Source organism: Pseudoliparis swirei, chromosome 1 (genome assembly GCF_029220125.1).
Source record: "Pseudoliparis swirei isolate HS2019 ecotype Mariana Trench chromosome 1, NWPU_hadal_v1, whole genome shotgun sequence".
In the NCBI taxonomy this organism is placed as follows: Eukaryota; Metazoa; Chordata; class Actinopteri; order Perciformes; family Liparidae; genus Pseudoliparis; species Pseudoliparis swirei.
In genome coordinates, this window is record NC_079388.1 from 14,856,612 (window position 1) to 14,877,749 (window position 21,138).

Below are 21,138 nucleotides of genomic sequence, written 5' to 3' on the forward strand. Positions count from 1 at the left end.
AGATCACTAATTTAATCAGAATATTATTGTATCCTAATGGATATGATGCAAAATATAATTCATAAACTAATTATTTAATGCTACACAAGATAATGATTTAAAAAATATTAATTTAATAACAGTAAAAAAAGGTAACTAAAGTTTAATCAACTATTTACCATTTATTGTTAGACGGTCCTTGTGTCCTGTGAAGAAGTTGTGTACTTCAATGTGTACTTTATCGTTGTGTACTTTATCGTTGTGTCACCATCGATGCAATTTGAACGCGAAGAACGAGTCACGGGTTTTGAAGTCAAAAAGAAATACAACTTTATTTAAGTGTAAACAAAAAAAAAAAAAAAAAAACTGCATAGGAAATGTTTAAAGTCCACAGAGCACAGAGAGCAGCAGGGGGCCAATATATTACAGTCTCCTCCGCCTTATTTAGACTAAAGACCTGACATCTGCACTTGAACTCAGCAGGAAGTGTGAGTGTGTGTTCAGAGGGAGACAAGGTTGGACTCAATCACACACACACACACAGACACACACACACACACACACACACACAGCCTGGATGAGGAAGCGCCAGCAGCAACCATCTAAACTCAGCAGGCCACCCTGGTCGCCATCTGCCTCTTGGACTGTCAGGAGGATACATTCAGTGGATCTCTGCTCAACAAACACAGATGCAGCGCACAAACACAACACGTCCGCACACAACCGGCTGCCGGGAGAACTGGACACAACAACAATAGAGCTTTGGACGCCATGTTGGAGCTGGCTTAGAGAAACGGCCGCGGTGTCGCCGGCGTGGAACATTTAACCCCGAATGCGTGTGTTGTGCGTCGTCCCAGCAGCTGGTTGTGTAGCGGTCGAGCGTCAACATGATCCCCATGTGACCTTTTTCTTCACAAAATACATTCTAAAAGGGCCGATGAGCATCAAGTGGCGCTTGTGTGTAAGCATTTGTACTTTTTTTTATTTTGTAAAAGAAAAAAGAAAAAAATTGGCACCAAAAAAAATAATTTTAAATCAGAGGAGAAACTAATCGAAAGCATCATTTCAGATTTAGAAATAAATTGTTTTATAATATGTAAATGAGCACACAAAAAGAATTAGACTAGTACTGAGAGTTCATAACAAGAAGAAGAGAGGGGGGGGGCACTACTACATCACTACGGGACACGTTTCAATGAGACACCTGCAGGGCAGGGCTGCTGAGAACTACCTGAGTTTTATATATTTTTTTCCTTTCTAAATTTTCCAACTTTTTTTTTTCCGTCCGTCTTTAGAGTACACAATCATTTTAAAAAGGAGGTCTACGACCTTTGCACACGTCACCTGGTGCAGCTTTGCTTATTCTCTTAAAGCTGCGAGAGGCCAGCAATAAAAATGGTGAACCAAAAAATAAGAGGAAAAAAAACCAAAGGGGCCCCAAAAAAAAAAAAAAAACAGCGAACAGGAGTGCAGTCGACCGATAACGTGCTCAGCAGCCATCGCCGCACTCCCCCCCGTTTCCTATGAGAAGAAGAGGGAGGAAGCCGGTTGCTTGCGTGCGTGTGCTGCTCCTCACAGACTCACGACAGGTGAGGAGGTACCTCGAGCTCGAGCGTGAGCGGACGATGCGTTAAGACGTCGAGCCACGTGGACGAGGAGGGAGATTTAAGTCGAGTCAGCACTAACGGTGGAGGGGCACGCCAGGAAGAAAAATCTGCCCTCACTGGTTCCTGCGCTGGCTGAGCAGGTTGTGCTCTGCAGAGACTCAAGAACAGGAAATACAATCGCAAAGGTCAAAGGTTAAGCCCATCCAACGCAATCCTAACACACACACACCTTTGGGTATATATTTTGGTAAAAAAACCATCCCATCCCAATCGTCCCCTACCCCATCTGAGTTTTTTTTTCAACACCTATCTGAGAGACGTCGATATAACAGACTTTTTAAAGCATGCAACAAAATGAAGAAAAAAAAACCCCAAAAAGAAGTTTAAAATACATTTCTTTTCCCTCTTTAAGAGCGAAGATCTAAGGATCTTAAAGATAGAATTCTGCAACTTTAATAAATGAACATTTTAAAAAAGACGAAAAAAACAGATGAATGAAACGTTTCAGAGTAATACTGAAAAGCGACAAAAAAGAGCACCAAAAAAAATCGACAATCTCATCGGTTAAAACTAGGCGCCGAGTTCAAAAAGCCCGCTGGGTCCGTGGAATCAAACCGGCTCGCCGTCAATGTGCCGACGGCTCCGCCGAAAGAATAATAAGGAACCGCGCCGTCGATCCGACGCCGCACGCCGTTTTCTTTGCCGCTCAAGCCGCCGCAGAATGATTGAGTTTAGACTCGTCTCGAGGTCCCACGCCGACAAAAACCCACACGGAGATATATAAATCGGTAACTTGTGCTGAAAAAAATCCCGGAGGTAATACGTGTAGCGTTAAGGCGGATTCGTGAAGTTCTCGTCTCTTTAAGAGAGGCCACGCCCCCTCGCCCTCACCCTTTGTGCACGGCTGGAAAGTACAAGTGGAAGCTGCTCGTTCGTTCCGTCGTTATGAGGTAAAGATACATCGGGCCCAGCCCTCTTGAGTGCATCAATCGGAAAGAGAGAGAGCGAGAGAGGAGTCGTCCTCGGCGGCTCCGATTTCACGTTTTTGCATCCGTGGTCCGAGGGTCCGGTGGCGCCGACCCCCAATTGGCACAGAACCTCTCGCGGATCTTCTTTTTTTATTTTTTGGCACAATGCTTTCATCTGAAATATTTGGTTTCTTGACGATAAAAGGCAGAGTTCACCGGACACTTTACAGTAGATTCAACCAACCAGAAGAGGGGGGGGGGGGGGCTGCAAGATGGAGGGGTGACTCCCAAAAACAAAATAAAAATGTTACTTCCCTTCCGGACAGTACCATGATCTTTGGTCCTCGAGCTGCGGGGGACACGTACTGCACTGTAACACGAGACGATTCAAAGAATGAGGTATATCCGTGAATGCATAAATATCCAACGAGGTATATGCTTAAATAAAATGTTTTTTTTTTTTAAAGAGTAAAAATGAGGTATTCAGAATGTGTAACAAGTCGAGGTATTTGAGTTTCTATCTGCACAGTAGCTGTGAGTGACACACTTGAGGTATTCAGGAGACGAGGTATATATATACGAGGAAAAAAGGTCATAAAAAAAAAAAAAAAAAAAAAAAAGCGAGACCGAGTCTGAGACGTGACCGCGTGGATCCGGGTCGTGTGCAGACGGGCCCCCCCCTCACAGGTGAAGGGCCCGTCGGTGAGACGTTTCTTAGGTCCCGGGAGGAGATTCGTTGCTCTCGGCCGAGGGAAACGCGTCGTCGTCGAGTGCTTCCGGTGGAACGCGGAATGAACAACAACAACAAAAAAGGGGCAAACGGGAAAAAAGGGGGGGGGGGTTCAAAACCCCCGCCATGCGTCCACCACAAAGAGTTAGTAGTGTCCACGGTAAATTAATTAGATTGGGATGCGAAGGCGAAAGCCAGATGCTACGTGGAGCCTAACAGCGAAATGTGTGTGTGTGTGTGTGTGTGTGGAGCTTCTCTACACAAGAACATCTCTGCAACAGGTCGTGGGATGCGAGAGGACCCGGGCCACACGGACACGGGAACTCAACTCCCAGCAACAATGATTATTTCTGAATTTTTAATTTTTGTTGTTGCTTTTTCTAAATTTCATTTTTATTTAAGTTTCTTTAAAAAAATCTCCAAATCCACAGTTTGTGCAGAGATTCTAACTTTGGTTGGACTCCAGAAGTCGGTCTACAGACCTCCATCTTTAGAGGAAGCGGTCTCCTAGCCTAGCGCTCAGTCAATAAATAGGGCGGGGCTTAGTGATCACACCCCCTCTCTCATTGGACTAACCCCCCCCCCCCAGGCCCTGGGAGCCGAGGGGGCGTGGCTTTCAACCACCCATCTAAAATCCAAAGAGGATTGTAATGTCAGGCCTTCAATTCGATGTCGTTAATGTCCTCTGGACGGCCACATTGGGGTCGGGGGTCTACTCGTGAGGCTTTTGTCACACAGCATGCCTCGTCAACAAAGGGGCGTCATTCCATTAAATGATTACATCTCTACGTGAGGATCGCTCGTGGAAAAATTCCATCACCAAAATCCTCTGGTGGGTGGCTCCTCCCCTTTTTTCAGAGGCAGCGGCGCTGCTCTCCTTGCATTCTTCGACACAGGCCGTCTCATTATGGATGATAGTTTCTTAGAGGGCAACTTATTTTAGGGATAATTTTTGGATATTTCTTCGTCAAATCAGCGTTCGCCAGTAAAGCTAGAGCGGCGTCTCGATTCCATCTGGTTTGGCGTGGCGCTCTTCTTTTAACCACGACCCCGAGACAACAGGCCGACGCACAAAGACGTGGACGAGGGGACACGGCTGTACCCGAGTCTCCTAGTTTCCTCTCCTAGCGAAGGACACATGATCTGAGCATCGTCTCAGCAACAACATTCAGGAGGTTTCAACTCATATTTAAAAAAAAAAAATTACAAAAAATATTTAAATGCACAGCAAGAATTTCTTTTCATCCTGTGCAAATATCAACCGACAGGTCTATTATTACTTTCTTTTTGGTCTTTTTTTTTTGCGTCTCTTTTTTAAATAACAAAAAGTATAGGAGGTAGACTTTTTTTTTTCTTCTTCGTCAAACTTCACGGACTAAACCTCTGCTCGGCGGCTGCGAGTACATTCATAAAAGAGCGAAATGAGGTAGGTGTGGAGCAGAGGGGCGTGAGAGAAGAAAAAGTGAAAAAATCCCTGAGATGGATAACGGAGGAGAGTTTGCAGAGAGGATTCAGAGCAGCTGAGACCGAGGAAGGGAAACATGGCTTCGTTATTGATTATCGGTGTGTCGAGGTCCCCGTGGTTACGCTCAGATATCTGATTGGGAATACGGCGATGGAAGATGAAAACTAAAAATCTATACTTTTAATTTCCCTTCTCTTCGACGCGCTCTCAACCCTCTCCGAACTCGCCTCGCGTCGCGTCTGTCGATTCATATTCTCTCGCCCCCGTTTCCTTCGAGAAAACTGCAAAAGGGCAAACGGGGGGGAATGCAACAACAAAAAGAAAAACAACATTTTTCTTTTTTTTTTTTTAGAACTTGAGGATGCGATTATTCCCAAAGTCGACGACCACGATGACGCCGTCGGGCGTCACGGCGACGCCGGAGGGGCGGTCCATCTGCCCGAAGCCGTTCCCCTGCGTGCCGAATTTGCATAAGAAGTTCCCGTTGGGCTCGAACACCTGGACGCGGTGGTTGCGCGAGTCGGCCACGACGATGCGGTTCTCCTGGTCCACGGCGACGCCCTGGGGCCGCAGGAACTGCCCGTCGCCGGTGCCCTCGGAGCCCAGGAAGCGGGCCGACTGGCAGTCGGGCCGGATGACCAGCAGCCGGTGGTTGTTGAAGTCGGTCACCACCAGGTGGTCCTCGTGGTTGAAGGCCACGCCCCTCGGGGAGTCAAAGTGTTTCCACAGGGCGCCCTCGAAGCCGTACTTGTTGAGGAAGGCGCCGTCGGGGCCGAAGAGCTGCACGCGGTGGTTCCGGGTGTCCGACACCAGGATCTTGCCCTCGGAGTTGACGGCCACGTCCCACGGGTAGTTGAACTGACCGTTCTTGGTTCCCTTCTCCCCGAACTTCAGCAGGAACTGGCCCTCGAAGGTAAACACCTGTCAGACAAAGCAAATGGCTCAGGGCCCGCCGTGTTTACATCTGCAGCGGAGAGAGTAAGCACGAGGAGCTGAGCGTTTACATACGCGCGTGTGTGTGTGTGTGCGTGTGTGTGTGTGCGCGTGTGAGCTAAAACTAAGAGTACTTTCTTTCTTCTTCTTCTTCTCCTCCTCCTCCTGTGGAAAACAGTCCTGCACAGAGAGTACGTACTCCGTGGCGACGCGTTGGTTTTCCTACCTGCACGCGGTGGTTGTCCTTATCGGCCACGATGACTCGTCTCTGGCCGTCGCAGGCGACCCCCGCCGGACGGTCGAACTGACCCGGCCGAGAACCCAGAGAGCCGAACTTGTGGTGGAAGGCGCCGCAGGGCTTGAATATCTAACGAGGGAGAACAACAACCCACAGTCCTGTGAAGCTCTCGCCTTTAGTTCACCCGCACACACACAGTCACACACACACACAGCGATTCGCTTCACCGTGCAGAGACACACGCGAGAATCACTTCAGCACAAAATGTCGTCCATTCTTTTCTAATGACACGTCGCTGGTTTTCCATTTCCAGCGTTTCGTCACTAAAACAACCTTTTAGTGACGAGACGTCACAGTAATGATGGTGTATGAAAGTGTGTGTGTGTGTGTGTGTGTTTCACCATTTGAACAGAAAGTTAGCTAAGCAGACTCTCCGCTACGTAAACATGTCGACACGGAAATCAACAGTGTGAAGTTGGCGAGTGGCCGATGAGTGGATGATAAACGACGTACAACCACTCTAAATGCAACTTCAGATGTGTGTTCAGTGGAGACGACGGGGGGGGGGGGGGGGGGAGAGAGAGAGAGAGACATAGAGAGACAGACAGACACACAGAGAGAGAGAGAGAGAGACACAGAGAGAGAGAGAGAGAGACACAGAGAGCGAGAGAGAGAGAGACAGACACAGAGAGAGAGAGAGAGAGACACAGAGAGAGAGACACACACAGAGAGAGAGAGAGAGAGAGACAGACACAGAGAGAGAGAGACAGACACAGAGAGAGAGAGACAGACACAGAGAGAGATTGAGAGAGAGAGACACACAGAGAGAGAGACAGAGAGAGAGAGACAGACACAGAGAGAGATTGAGAGAGACAGAGAGAGAAACAGAGACAGACACAGAGAGAGAGAGAGAGAGAGACACAGAGAGAGACACAGAGAGAGAGAGAGACATAGAGAGCGAGAGACACAGAGAGAGAGAGAGAGAGAGACACAGAGAGCGAGAGACACAGAGAGAGAGAGAGAGAGACACAGAGAGAGAGAGAGAGAGAGAGAGACAGACACACAGAGAGAAAAACAGAGAGAGAGAGAGAGAGAGAGAGAGAGAGCGAGAGCGAGAGCGAGTCTGGATTGTCTGCAATTGGAAACTTTTACAAAAGATAACGTATTTTCCCATCACATTTGCTCAAACCGTTAAACACCAACAGAAATGCAGTTTACTCGATGGCTAAATGGTATTTGCTGGAATAAACCCACAAAAAAAATGTACCAATCAGAGGCGAGAAGTTTCGTTTTTTTAAGACCTCGCCGCCATTTTGAAAGAAATCGAAGCAAACCCAAGCCACGCCCACCAGCCTCTTCTCATTTTTTTTACATTTTACAGTTCACTCGGAAACACACGCGGTCATAAACACGCAGCGAAGCGACATCATCGAGACGCACGAAGACTCGTTCTGACATCAGTAACCGGCAGCTGCGTTTACGAGAGTCCCGGGGTGGCGAGCGGGAGGGAGGCGGCGCCCTACCTGTATGCGGTTGTTGCTGCGGTCGGCCACGACCACGTAGCCCTCCTTGTCCACGCTGACGCCCCAGGGCCGACACAGCTGGCCGTCGCCCTCGCCCTCGCTGCCGAAGGACGACACCTGGTTGCCCAGGGCGCCGTAGCTCCGCCTCGACTTCACCATGACCTTGAAGGGGCTGCCCTGGATGTGCTGGTTGCACACCAGCGCCGACACCAGGTGCTCCCCCTCGCACTTGGGCAGGTAGCCGACGGTGTACGAGCCGTTCTGGTGGTCCGTGACCTCGGCGACCGACAGGTTCCCGTCCGTCACCGACATGACGACCGCCGACACCGCGTCGCCGCCGGAGAGGCGCGGCTCGCCGTCGTGGTCGTAGCCGATCACGGTGAAGGAGGCGGGCTTGCCGCGGAGCGCCACCTTCAGACCCTCGCCGTGGGCTTTGGTGACCGGGGCGAAGGCGCCGCTGCTGATGAGGCCCATGGACTGGACGGCGACGCACAGAGCCTGTGATGCAACACATGTGAACTGTGAATTCACGGTGTCACGATGTCACGCGTGTGTGTTTCTGACCCCGGGGGGCCCAACCCACCTGGTCCGGCGGCGTGAACATGAAGCGGTCGTCCTCCTGCGCCTGCAGCAGGCCTCTCAGGGCCTTGAGCTCGTGGATCTGGGTGAGCATGCGCTCCCGGGCCAGCAGCACGTCCAGGTGGCGGCCCTCGTCCAGCACCTGGCTGACGGCCGCGATGGTGCTGTCCAGCTTGGTCAGACTCTGGTGGAGCTTCTCCACCTGCAGGTACAGAGACTTGGCCTTCACCTTACGGATCTTCTCCACCTGGAAGGGAGGAGATGAGCTTTTTAACATTGACGAATACATCAGATTTGTTATTCGTGGGAATATTCATCTCACCACTGACTACTCCTACATATGATATAAAATAAAGTCTCATGGGGGAAACCGGAAGTAACTTCACCTCTATAAACAATATAGAACAACAATTACATGACAACAACGTTTCAAAGAGCACTCTGCTGGTGGTTTTAATACAACGTTAGGGCTCCAAATTAAGGCTACCCAGAGTTAAATCATTCTTTTGAGTTTTACTGTATTTATGTTTGCAAGTCAGCCCACAAGATGGCAGCCAAGGGCTGAAAAGCCAAGAGAAGAAGATATTAAAGAGCAAGGAAGAGATGTTTATTCCTGTATAATAAACAGGACTCCATGACTAGCAGTGAATATGAATATTATCTGCATTGCTCCAGATTATTTTCGTCTCTACGAGAATCAGAAGAAATTCAACCCGAGTGAACGAATTGCCGTTAAAAACAAACTTATTTTAATTCTAACGCACTGGAGGTGAAATATTGAGAGATTAAACCTTAAATACACAAAGCTGCACCACTGTGTGGGAAAGATAGGAGAGAATGAAACCTTCTGATGCTGCAGACATGGGTACAGATTGAAATATGATTTTGAAGTTTTATTGTCCATCCTGTCTTCCATTTCCTGTCTTTATTTTACAATGAATTAGTTTCTGACACTTATTCTGTGCCATACAAATATTTACTATCGTCATCATTATTATCATTTCCTTCGTTGTAATTCTTAAACTATGAAAAAGTTGTTTTTAGTGCATCACATAACATTTGTTAACCCGTCAACGAGTTTCTTTCTTCGTGAACAACGCAACAGAAGTAAATAAGACGACAGAGACACCTGTACAGCTGGAGGAGAGACGACGGCGCTACGGATTCTTTCGGCTCATTGTGGCGTCATGTGGGTCAGTGGGTAGCAGGTCCGTCTTTCAATCAGGGGGTTGGAGGTTCAATCCCCGCCCTAGTCGATGTGTCCTTGAGCAAGACACTTAACCCTGAATTGTTCCCTGTAGCCGCGTCTACGGTGTATGATTGTAAGTCTCTTTGGATAAAAGCGTCAGCTAAATGACATGTAATTGTGGAGGGAAAAAAACCAAACGAACGTGAGCGTCACTTAAACCACGAATCATTTCCGGTTGGCGCGAGACGCCGGATGAGGTTCCGAAAAAAAGGAGGGTGTCAGAGTGGGAGGAGCTACGATCGGGCTCTTACTTACCGGCAGCTAAACAAAAAGAGTGCGACACAATAGCCCGACCGCCTCTCTGCTCTTGTGATAGAAGGGAGGCACCGCGGGAGAAACAAAGAGCCCCAAAGTGAGGAGGGTCTTTTGTTGACCCCCCCCGCCGCAAGTGGAACTGCAATTTGCATCTGAGAGACTCGAGTTCCGCTTTTTAGTCGGCGGGGGACAAAGAGCCAGCGCTCGGGCTTCCTGATGATATCTACGTTTTTGGGTTCCTCCCTCGGGTTGAGAGTACGACTCTCTGGAGGCGTCCGGACGTCTTTCACGGAGCAGAAAAAAAAGGATCCGGAGGGACTTCGATGAGAGAACTTCCAAACGTTACGATCCAGGAGGTCGTTGAGCGGCTTCGGCTTGTAAGACGTTCTGCAGCCGAGGACGGCTATCGCACATTTATGGGCCAGAAATGACCTCGAGCCATTATATTGGGCAAAGGGCCCGACAGATTACGCTCCATTCATTCATTCATTAACCCTTTCAAACACGCCTTCCTCACATCACTCCCTTTGTTTAAACAACCGTGCAAATGACTTGAAGCTGCAGTATTTATTTTAGCAAATTTTGCTCAAACCGTCTCCAGATCCTGAGAGTCGTGCGTGAGGCAGACACAGATCTGGCTCCGCTGCCTCCGACTTTTACTGCTTCGAATTGCATTTGCAAGATTCCACGGCGCGCCCCGAGGAACAAAAAAAAAATTAGAAAAAAACCATCAATCAGAGCCGAGGCGTCTCCAACGCGGCCGTCAGCCACGGAGCGGGACGCCGATCAAATATTAATCTGTGATGTCACTGCATTGAAATGGGGTTTAGTGGTGGTTCGCTGTAAAAATGAGAATGTTTCGAGTCGAGCCAAAGTCCGGATCTTACTCTCTGGTTTCGGCCGTTTGATTTTGTGCGTTGTGTGTGTGTGTGTGTGTGTGTGTGTGTATATTAGAGCCCTGTGCATCCAGTACAGTCTCCTCCTCACGTGGTTAATCATTTATCACCAGCGGGTTTTGGGTTTGGCAACATGTTTAGCCGTGTGGGGTGAGGGGCCTCTGTTCTTTCACTGGTTATCTGGCTAACCGTAAACCAGGGAGGCCCTGAGGGGCCCCGCGTAGGACAGGCTGCAGGGGCCAAACTGCCGGGTTAACAACTGGCCCCTTGGATTTGTTTAGCTTTAACTATTCAAATTAATCAGCCCTGACAAGACGCATACGTGCTCTGTAAAAAAAGAAAGCAAAGAAAGCATGCTTATGGGACAATAAGCATGCTTTCTTGTCTTTCTTTTGTTACGTGACAATAGCTTTTATTGTTACGGACAAGAAAAGCACCACGTTGTTCTGGGAGAGCTCACCTTCCACAGTAGTTCACACTCCCTCTCCTCCAGCGCCTTCTTGTGTCGGAGCACCAGGGCCTTCACCTCCGTCTGCACCACCTTGGCTTTGATCTCCACCTGCTCCGCCATGGCCTGGACCTTCTCCATGCTGAGCTGAGGAAACAGAACACGACCACGTGATCACGGCGAGATCGAAGAAAGAAAGAAAGAAGGGGAGGATGAAAAGTGACCGGACAGGAATGTCTAAATGCTCAACACACACAACACACACACACACACACGGGCAGTCGCCTAGTCTGGTTTTATTACTGGGGATGGGATGCAGAAGCAGGATGCAGAGGGCCAGGAAACACACACACCAAAAACAAAAGAAGAGGAAACCGGCAGTAACATCTTCCTGGCAAGTGAGTGCACCAACACCTGCTCAGTTTTTGTGAACCGTTCCTCTCACGCCGGGCGGTTCATTGAGAGGGGAAAGGAAACCCGGGTCAGGAACAGGAAGTTCCTCCACAGAACGGAGCTACTTCCTGCTGGACTCAGCCCTGATGTTTGAAGCCGGCACTGCATTTCAAAGTTCTTTATCGAACACCAAGTTGTTTGGTACATTTGATACGAAAAAAAAAGAAAAGGAATGTTTAGATTTCCTAAAATAAAATAAAAGATATATTGTTATTTCAAAAAAAATTATTGTAAAAGATGTTTTATATATATATATATACACTACCGTTCAAAAGTTTGGGGTCACTTAGAAATGTCTTTATTTTTCAAAGAAAAGCACTGTTTTTTCAATTAAGATAACATTAATCAAAAATACACACTATACATTGTTAATGTGGTAAATGACTATTCTAGGTGGAAACGTCTGGTTTCTAATGAAATATCTCCAGAGGTGTATAGAGGCCCATTTCCATCAACTATCACTCCAGTGTTCTAATGGTACATTGTGTTTGCTAATCGCCTTAGAAGACTAATGTCTGATTAGAAAACCCTTGTGCAATTATGTTAGCACAGCTGAAAACAGTTATGCTGGCGATATAAGCTATACAACTGGCCTTCCTTTGAGCTTGAAGAACAAAATTAATACTTCAAATATTAATCATTATTTCTAACCTTGTCAATGTCTTGACTATATTTTCTATTAAATTTTCAATTCATTTGATAAATAAAAGTGAGTTTTCATGGAAGACACAAAATTGTCTGGATGACCACAAACTTTTGAACGGTAGTGTATATACACACACTTGTATATATATATATTTTATAAAATACTATATAATATATATATATATATATACACACACATAGTTACATACATATATAATAATAATAGTATATATATATTATAATATATATATTTTAAAAATAAAATAGTGAAGATATATGATCTGAGCAAGACACCCGGAACCTCTTAACTATGCAGAATTGAATCAGCGGGACTTCCGTACATTCAATGAGGACACAAAGTCTCTTAATTGCCGTGATAACTACAGGCACTGAGAGGCGACTGTATGGCTTACTTAAGGGTTTGAGCTTTTACAACCCACAATTTGGGCTAAATGCCCGTTTCGCCCTTTGTCTCCCTCCCTTCCCCCGCTGCGTTTTATCTGGCTTTTCCTCTGGCATTTTCCGGGGAGGTCACGGAGTGAACCGGACCTCACAGGGACGACGGGGAGGTGGGATAAGGCCTTCTTTGTGATATCAGCCGCCGAGATCAAAGGTCACCTAAACCTCTACAGGTCATGATCTGCAACCCCCGTCTTGAGACGCCGACCACCACCCCCCACACACACACACACACACACTACACCCCTGCAAGAACAAAGCCTGGCAGCAGGACTCTTTTCTCTTTCGTCTGGCCATTTGAGGTGGGCAGCTAAAGAGTAAAAAAAAAATCAGGCCCCCAAAGGGTACAGCGATGCTGGAAGAATCGGGGGAGTTATCAATACATCGGGAGGAAGGAGGCCGGGTAAAATCTAAAAGCCACCGCCTTTCTCCAGTGGTCTTTATGTTGTTCTTTTTTCTCCATTATTGTTCTACTTTGTCTTCTTTGCCTCCCTCTCCAGCTCGGTCCCTCTTCTTTTTTTTTTCACACTTTAAATGTCGTGTCCCCGGCCTCTCGGTCTCACAATCTCCCCCCTCCATCTCTCTGTGTCTCCGTCTGATCTCTTTCACGTCCGTCCCCTAAACATTCCCAGAAGAGCACAGCTTGGGACACAAAGAGGGTCAAACTGACCAATCAGGCCGCAGAGAGCAGGCGCTCCGGCCAACCCGGGAGGTCACAAGCCCGGGGTCGGAGGTCAGGGGAGATAATGTGTGTGGAGTGGGCGGAAATTTCCTACCTCAGGGGACGAGCGTGCGCGTGTGTGTGTGTGTGTGAGCGCGTGTGTGTGTGTGCATGTGTGTGTGTGTGTGAGCGCGTGTGTGTGTGTGTGTGTGTGTGAACACATTATCTGGCTTCAGCATTTATCCCCCGTGGTGACCTGGGACAAAATGGACAAACCTGTGATGTCCTGCCAGATGGTCGGTGGTGTTGCTCATGACTCAGCGGCACTGATCCCGGGTGCTTATCATTCATTTAAATAAATGATTGGAGTTGTTTTGGACTCACACCGGTCAAGAATATGTAGATTCTGTGGCGGCCATTAAAAAACAACAACATATGGCCCGATCTGGCGTTAATCGGAGCAGATCTGCGTTTGGAGAGATATCTCGGGACGTGAAGAACACCCAGAGCGACACAAGTACCCGACCATCGGCAGACAGAGTGTGACACGCAGAAGGTCAAGCGCTGCCGAGGAGATAGCGCACGGCGCGTGAGGGGCCGACGTGCCTCCATGGCGCTCCCCTCTGTGTGAAACTGCAGAGCATCAGGTCAACATTGGATTTTAGCGAAACGACCGCAGGTTCTTTGCATTTCGGATGTCCTAAAACAAGCCTGGACTCATCTGGACGTCCGAGGAGCTCGAGGAAGAGCGAGAGACGCCGCTGTAAACGAGCAAATGACAAACCCGGTGCACGTGACCTCGGCGTAGCCCGGCCTCAAGCCCCGCCTCCCACGTGCGCTACGGCGTATTCCAAGTCGGAGAGAACATGTCCGACACGGGAAATCTCCTTTTTTTTGGAGGGGGGGGGGATGTTTGCCAGAACGGAAATGGGTAAAAAGGGCTTTTGTGTTGTCTGCACCGTCATCCTGGAATATGTTGCAGAGTCATTTAAAAATGTAAAGAACTGATCGTGATGGAGGCAGGTCCCCAAAAATGTAAATGTTTCTTAAATTAACTCGGTTACGTCACCGTCTCTGCGTAGTTTCTTTTAACTCGTCTTGTTCTGTGTTTTTTGTTTACGACTACGGTTTGCGTTTCACGTGTTGCCCGTCTCGTCCAGGTCACACTGGAAAATAGAGATTTTTAATCTCAATGGGTTGCACCCGTTTAAATAAAGGTTAAAAAAGAAGGAAAAAAAGGAAAACTCTGGACAAAGGGTGGAGGATCAGGTCTGCGTGTTTCCCAGAGTTCCTGTGAGAAACACTTCTGTGGGTGGGGAACATTTCCTGCTCCACGTCAGCATCGTGCTGAACATCATATTTACCTCCCAGATGCTCAGTGTGGACGTCGACTATCTGGCCTGTTTGATAAATAACTCGCTGGAATAAAAAACTAAATGTTGACTCCCTTTTGTTCATGAATTGAAACCGTCAGCTCAAATGGAGCACGACGTCACAACTAGCCGGTGGTGTGTTGTTATCAAACATCCTTCCTTCATGCGTCATTGTGTGGACTGGAATCTACAGGGGTTAGAGGGAGCTGCCATCCAATCTATACTTATGTAATTGAAGACAGTGTGTGTGTGTGTGTGTGTGTGTGGGTGGGTCGGAGTGAGAGTAAGAGGTGGGGGTACTGAGTGATTGGATGGGTAAGTGCCAGAAAAAGAGGAGGAGTGTTCTACTTCTTAAAAAAAAAAAAAAAAAGAAGAGGGTAGTTTTCCATTCTCTGAAAATCCTTTAAATACCTCCCCCCCCCTCCCCCCCACCATACTCCTCCCCTTTGACCTTCAGCCCTGCCCCCGGCAGACCTCACCCCATGTGACCCACCCACACACACACACACACACACAAACACCCCTTCAGGGCCAGCTGGACACCTTTAACCTCGGGCTTCCCAGCAGCCCCGGACTGGTCACTCTCAAACACGTTCAAGCTGATCGTCTCCTAGCGAGGACACAGCTGCTCTCCTCGCTAGGAGACAGGCATTCAATTTAAATTCAACGAGGTCCAGTTAGGGAGCATTTCCTCGTGCAAATGTTCCGGATCATTAGAATAATGTCTCATTTGCGCTGCGCATCAACAGCTGTTGAATTAAAGAAAGGAAGTTGAATTAAATAATATCTAAACTACATTTATTATTACAAGTTTCAATTTGAACTGGATTAATGAGATTTTACACACACACATAGTTTTCTCTCATTTTAAGTAAAATAAAGGCTGGGAATAAAAAAAGAATTTTTTGTTTTAATGTGACCGAATTGTCCTGCAGCTTTAAATTCAGTTTATTCAGGTGTGAAATTATGTCAATTAAAAGAGGTTAAGATATAATATTCTTCTTATCTTCTAAAAAGGGAAATCTGTGTTTTCTAGGCTAAAAAAAAAGCTCAGTGGAAATTGAATAATTCCCAATTGTCCAGTCATAGGACCAGAGACTACGGCTCATAATATATATATATATAAATTAATATATATATATACACCAGAATAAGTGGCATTTTAACGCAGGTATAGGTTAGCCTCACGGCTGCGGCACTAAAGCACAAACCGCTCGAGGCCGTTTCACCGTCCCGCCCCCGTCTCACCTGCACGGCCTGACGTCCCTGTTGAGCGTCCGCCAGCAGCTGGATGGTGATGGCCCTGCAGTCCTGCACGGCGTCCTGCAGGTAGACGAAGGTGTGGCCCACGTGGCGGCCGACGCTGCACTCCCGACAGATCGGCACCGAGCAGGATTCACAGAAGAAGAGGAACACCTGAGGAGGAAAAAAACAAACGAGGGAAGGATCAGTTGTGTCAATCATTTTTAAATCATCATCATCTCTCCGACACTTCAGAAACTAAAACGTTCTGAGCCGCCACACTTGTGTGTGTGTGTAGTTAAATGTTTTTTATTTTATATTACTTAAGAACCCTATACAAGATATGTGAAGGCCTTCATATTTTACACGTGACATTTTAACTCAAGTATTTAAATGAGTTTCCATTTAGACTTTAATGCAATTGGAATAGCTATATAATTAAATTAATTAAGTGACTAAGGACGTGTAAACGTTGTACATTAAAGTGTGTGACACCAGCTTCATGCAGCCCTAAAACAAACAGCTGTATTTTTATTTTTCCCTTCATGCCGAAGAAAGAAATCAGAAACATTTTGTCAGAGCGACAGAATAAATTGAACGTTGAAAATAAAAATAATAATAATAATTTAACTTTTAAAATCATAACAATTTGACCCGCTATCCGACATTCAGCTACAGTTTTGGGAAGCGTCCCATTTCCTGATTTGGGAAAACGTCTATCTTTTTTCACTGAGTCGTCGCTCGGATTCGTGTGTGAATTTCCCCCCCACTTAAAAAAAGAAAAAGTTTCCGATTATCCCGACGCCACATGAACGCGGCGCAACTTCCCGCCGGGACCCGAGCGTTGTTTATGTTGACCTCACGTTATCAGCGGATGTGTTTACTCGTCGACAACGTGATCGCCGACAGGCTGCCGCTCCTACCCGGCGTTCCGATATTGACCTGTGGCCTCGCGATAATGTGGCCGGCCGGCGGTTTTTATGAAGCGGAAACAAAGATGAAGGTCACTCCCCTCCGTGGAAAGAGAACGCTAATGCGTTTCACCCTGAAATGAACCAGCGGGATGAAAGCATTAATTACTCTCTCTCTCTAATTAATGAGAACAGACCATGAATGATAAACAGGTTGTTCAGGGTATGTGAGGTTCTCTGAGGAAGGAGGAGGAACCAGAAGGGCCACAAACACTAGATCCCTACTCCTCCTGAACATCTGGGGGGGGGGGGTCACATCTCTCAAACCACTTTATTACTGGAACGACATTGTACACTCTTATCTTTGCAGAGGTGTGTGTGTGTGTATATATTCATTTGATAAAGAAAAGTAAAAGAAGCTCCGATCAAGTTTTTAAAAAAAAATGTTAAGTCCCTCGGGATAGGAAGGAAAGAAATGTAATTTAACCTTTGTTCCTCTAAACCGAGCTTCAAACCGCTTGTCCGATGCCGATTGTTTGTAATGGAAGGCTAATGAAATATGCACTAGCCATCAACTCCCAAAGAGACACCAGATTATTGGCCTCCGAGAGCAGGAGACCCGAGTGGTCGGGGAGGGGCCTGCAATCAATCAATAATGGCTGTTCCCCCCCCCCAGGGAGCGGCATAATCTAATGAGACACACACACACACACCTCCTCCTCCCCCCCTTTATCGGACTTCCTCCTCCTCAAACTCCCCTAGCATCCTGTTTCTTCTTGCTCTTTCCTTGGCGTCTCTCTCTCTCTCTGCCGAACCCCGTCCGCTACACCCGCCTCCGTCACTCAATGCTTTCCACTCCTCCCATCCCCCCCCCCCCGACCCCCACCCACCATCGAGGTCTCCTAAATTCCAGAGGGACGCGACACACAAAAGCAAGGAATGCTGCTGGGCTCGAGTGGAGGAGGAGGAGGAAGGTGGAGACGGACGATGATGGACACCAGGGCGAGGGACAGGCAGATTGATGGGGCAAAGACAGGATGGATTGCCCTCCTAGTTCCAGGACGGAGGTCTGCAGCCCCCCCCCCCCCCTCCCGGGGTTCATCAAACGAAGCCGTTCGGATATTGGAAAAAAACAGAAAAATTGACTTGCTCTCCGATAGGTCGAGCACCTCCTGTTCATTAGGAGGAGCCCGATTCTGCCGATCCCAAAAAGCCATCTCGTTACGATGACAGATCGGCCTTTTAAATGGCGGCCGCGGCCCCCGACGAGACCCCGACGGCCGGCTCACAATCTCACCGGCGTCACCGATCGATCGGATTCTTCGGCAAAGTCCGGGTAGGATTCGGTGCACGTGAAACGCGGCCAGATGTGACATTAAAAGGGAGCCCCCTCGCCCGACGCTCACGCTGCCCGAGCTACGGAACGAGGCGGGCTCTCGTATTTTAAAAGCATCGCCGGATCTCGTCCGCGTCTGCCGGGCCCTGGAGATCGGATCCCCCTCACTTCCTGGACGGGGGTTCTTTAATCTAATCTCATCATTTAAATGCGTTAGGGGAGTTCCTCCTTCATCCGAACCGAGCCGTGAAGGACAGAGGATGTCTTTGATTTCATTTTATTGCCCTTCAGGCACATACGCGACGACTGATATTGGGCTACTAAACATAATTGCCTCGACTCGAGCCTCGGGCAACGCTAATGGGAAATGTTAATCAGTCGTTTTCCACCACACAACCTGCCCATTGTTGTGGCGGTAGTAAAATGGGCGTTGCAGGAACTACTCATGCAATCTGGTTGCCAATATTGACGAATTCAAAAGTCCTCTCCACCCCCCCCCCCCCCCCGTTGGGGGACAATCTCCCTCCTCTGTGAATGAGAATTATTGGACGTCCTTCTTTAACCTTTATCCTTTTTAACATTCCCAAAGGGGTCTCGTCTGGATGGTTACCCACAAGTTGCGAAAACATACAAAAACACCGCCGCCCGACAACCGTAACAATAACTAACATCGGCCGTCTGGCGAGGGTTTCACCACTTGCGGGTTACCTTCGACGCGACCTTTAAAAACAGCTCGCCATCAACTCTAAAAGTCTCTCCGGCGGCTGATTCTCACAAGCTGTGCAAATTTTGTTTTTGTTTTTCAGCGCCGTGTCGAAGACGAGATTTCAGTGAGATTTGTGTACGTGTGCGCATTCATTTGTGTGTGTGTGCTTGGTTTGGAGACGTTTTCCCATCTGTGTGGACTTGTTATCCTAACTTTCATACTGTAACATATTGATCAATCACGATGTTTGCCGATCTATAAACACAAACGACAAACTGTGTCAACCGATTACGGGGGGGGGGGGGGGGGGGTGCAGGTTTTTTCTACCTTCCTTTTATTTGTTTCTCACGCTGAAATATCACCACAGTACGCAAACACGATAACATATTAACGGTTAATTTGAACATCAATACGACCGATTAGATTGTGTATGGATCGTCCAGAAAATCAATGCCATCTTATGAATGGCATTTCCGGTTTACAGTCCACGTCTGGAAACGTGGCACGATAAAATAAAATAAAAAATAGCAGACGCCCGTTATTGAAAACACCGAAGTCGTATTACACAGAACGAGATCATACGACAAAAGGGCTGCAACAGGCGTCTGATATCCTGGAGGTTATACATCTGCCGCCGCCGCCGCCAGCTCAACTCACTCAAAACACACACACATACACACGCTTGTGGATTACATAACCCCCCCCCCCCCAGCCTCTTGGAACGCCAGTCAATATTGACTCACAGGATACTAGCTCTTCCCAGAGGACTTCATGGAAGGATGCTCCCCCCCCCCCTCCTCCTCCTCCCACCCGACTCGTCGCCTTCATCCGACTCCCTCTAAGCACCCATCACGCCTGAGCTTTGAGTGACTCACGACAAACACACACTCGACACTCACGAGAGGCGAACGCACACGAGCCAAATATACAGCTGCGCTACCTCACACACACAAACAGGAATTTCACGGCAATGCCGTGCACTGGACACGCCGGATCACCTCACGCATGCCAGGACGCACCAGAAAGAAAGAAGAAGAAGAAGAAGAAAGGGGGAGGGATGGGCGTGGTGTCGTGCTGACTAAATTGTAAATTCCACAGAGAAGGGCCTGGAGGGGAGGGGGGGGGGGAACAAACATGTCATCATCGGCTATAAAAGCTCCTCGCAGCCACGCTGTGGGAAGTGAGTTATTGCATTTCATTAGTGCACCGGATGCTTCCAATTCTCTCTCTGTCCGTCCATGACACTTCTCCGTTATGAATTTAGGGTTGCGCTTGCGTGAAAATGTTTAGTCATAAACCGAAGCGACGTCTCCAGAGTAAATATGTACGCGCTGTGACGTCGCGTGTAAACCACGAGTCAATTAGAACAGAGATCAAACATTTTGATCATCCATTTGCTTCGTTTTATTTCATCGCATGTTTGACATGTTTGGGTTTTTGGAGTGTTGGTCCGATTTCTTTTGTTAAATGACAAATCAAAATCAATAATTAAAATACTTTGCCAAAGATCGCAATATCGACTTATGCTGCTAGTTTCCGATAAAAACCAGTCCTGGATTAGTAATTCCAGTGATTTGAGAAGTTTAATGGTTCATAATTAATGGGAAGTGCCACTCTGGTACAATTATTTCGCGGGTAATTTTAAACTAAAGTAGCAGAGACCGAGAAAGACACACTCGCACTCACTCAGTAACATAATGAACACTTGCATTCTAATCGGAGGAGGAAAACGGCAATAGAATAAATGCATGATGGCTGTGAGTCTGTTGACCCCCCCCCCCCTCCCTTTTTGCTCCCACCCCGGTAGGCACTGGGAACTGGGGGAGAGGGCACGAGCTCCACTAACCAGTAAAATCCCTCCATGCAGCGCGTGCAGAGTGGGGGGAAGGGACACGGGCCGTGTAATGTCACACCAGAAAACACCAGAAAACACCAGCGCTGCTCTGGAGACTGAGAGAGCACCGACAGCAAGATGCTCCAGACCATCTGCAAAATATATATATATATCTGCAAGACCAGCTCAAAATATATAAATGTATCTGCAGGACCATCTGCAATGGTCATGTATGCAAGTGGTAAATTCCACAGACATGTATTTTTATTAATTATATATAAAAAAATACTTATATATACACACACTACCGTTCAAAAGTTTGGGGTCATCCAGACAATTTCGTGTCTTCCATGAAAACTCACTTTTATTTATCAAATGAATTGAAAATTGAATAGAAAATATAGTCAAGACATTGACAAGGTTAGAAATAATGATTAATATTTGAAGTATTAATTTTGTTCTTCAAGCTCAAAGGAAGGCCAGTTGTATAGCTTATATCACCAGCATAACTGTTTTCAGCTGTGCTAACATAATTGCACAAGGGTTTTCTAATCAGACATTAGTCTTCTAAGGCGATTAGCAAACACAATGTACCATTAGAACACTGGAGTGATTGTTGATGGAAAAGGGCCTCTATACACCTCTGGA

At 47.4% G+C, this 21,138-nt stretch overlaps 1 protein-coding gene across 1 annotated transcript in view; it reads right to left on the bottom strand.

The window, feature by feature from the left end:
* Positions 1–290: 290 nt before the first annotated feature.
* Positions 291–21,138, bottom strand: part of trim71 (tripartite motif containing 71, E3 ubiquitin protein ligase) — a 29,030-nt gene continuing 8,182 nt past the window's right edge. Inside the window, exons 2-7 of the mRNA XM_056417368.1 lie at positions 15,710–15,877; positions 10,883–11,017; positions 8,027–8,269; positions 7,444–7,941; positions 5,909–6,049; positions 291–5,670 (exon numbers count right to left, since the gene is read on the bottom strand). Of these exons, the coding sequence (XP_056273343.1) occupies positions 5,098–5,670; positions 5,909–6,049; positions 7,444–7,941; positions 8,027–8,269; positions 10,883–11,017; positions 15,710–15,877 (1,758 nt within the window). The 3' untranslated portion in view covers positions 291–5,097. The remainder of the gene's footprint in view (positions 5,671–5,908; positions 6,050–7,443; positions 7,942–8,026; positions 8,270–10,882; positions 11,018–15,709; positions 15,878–21,138) is intronic.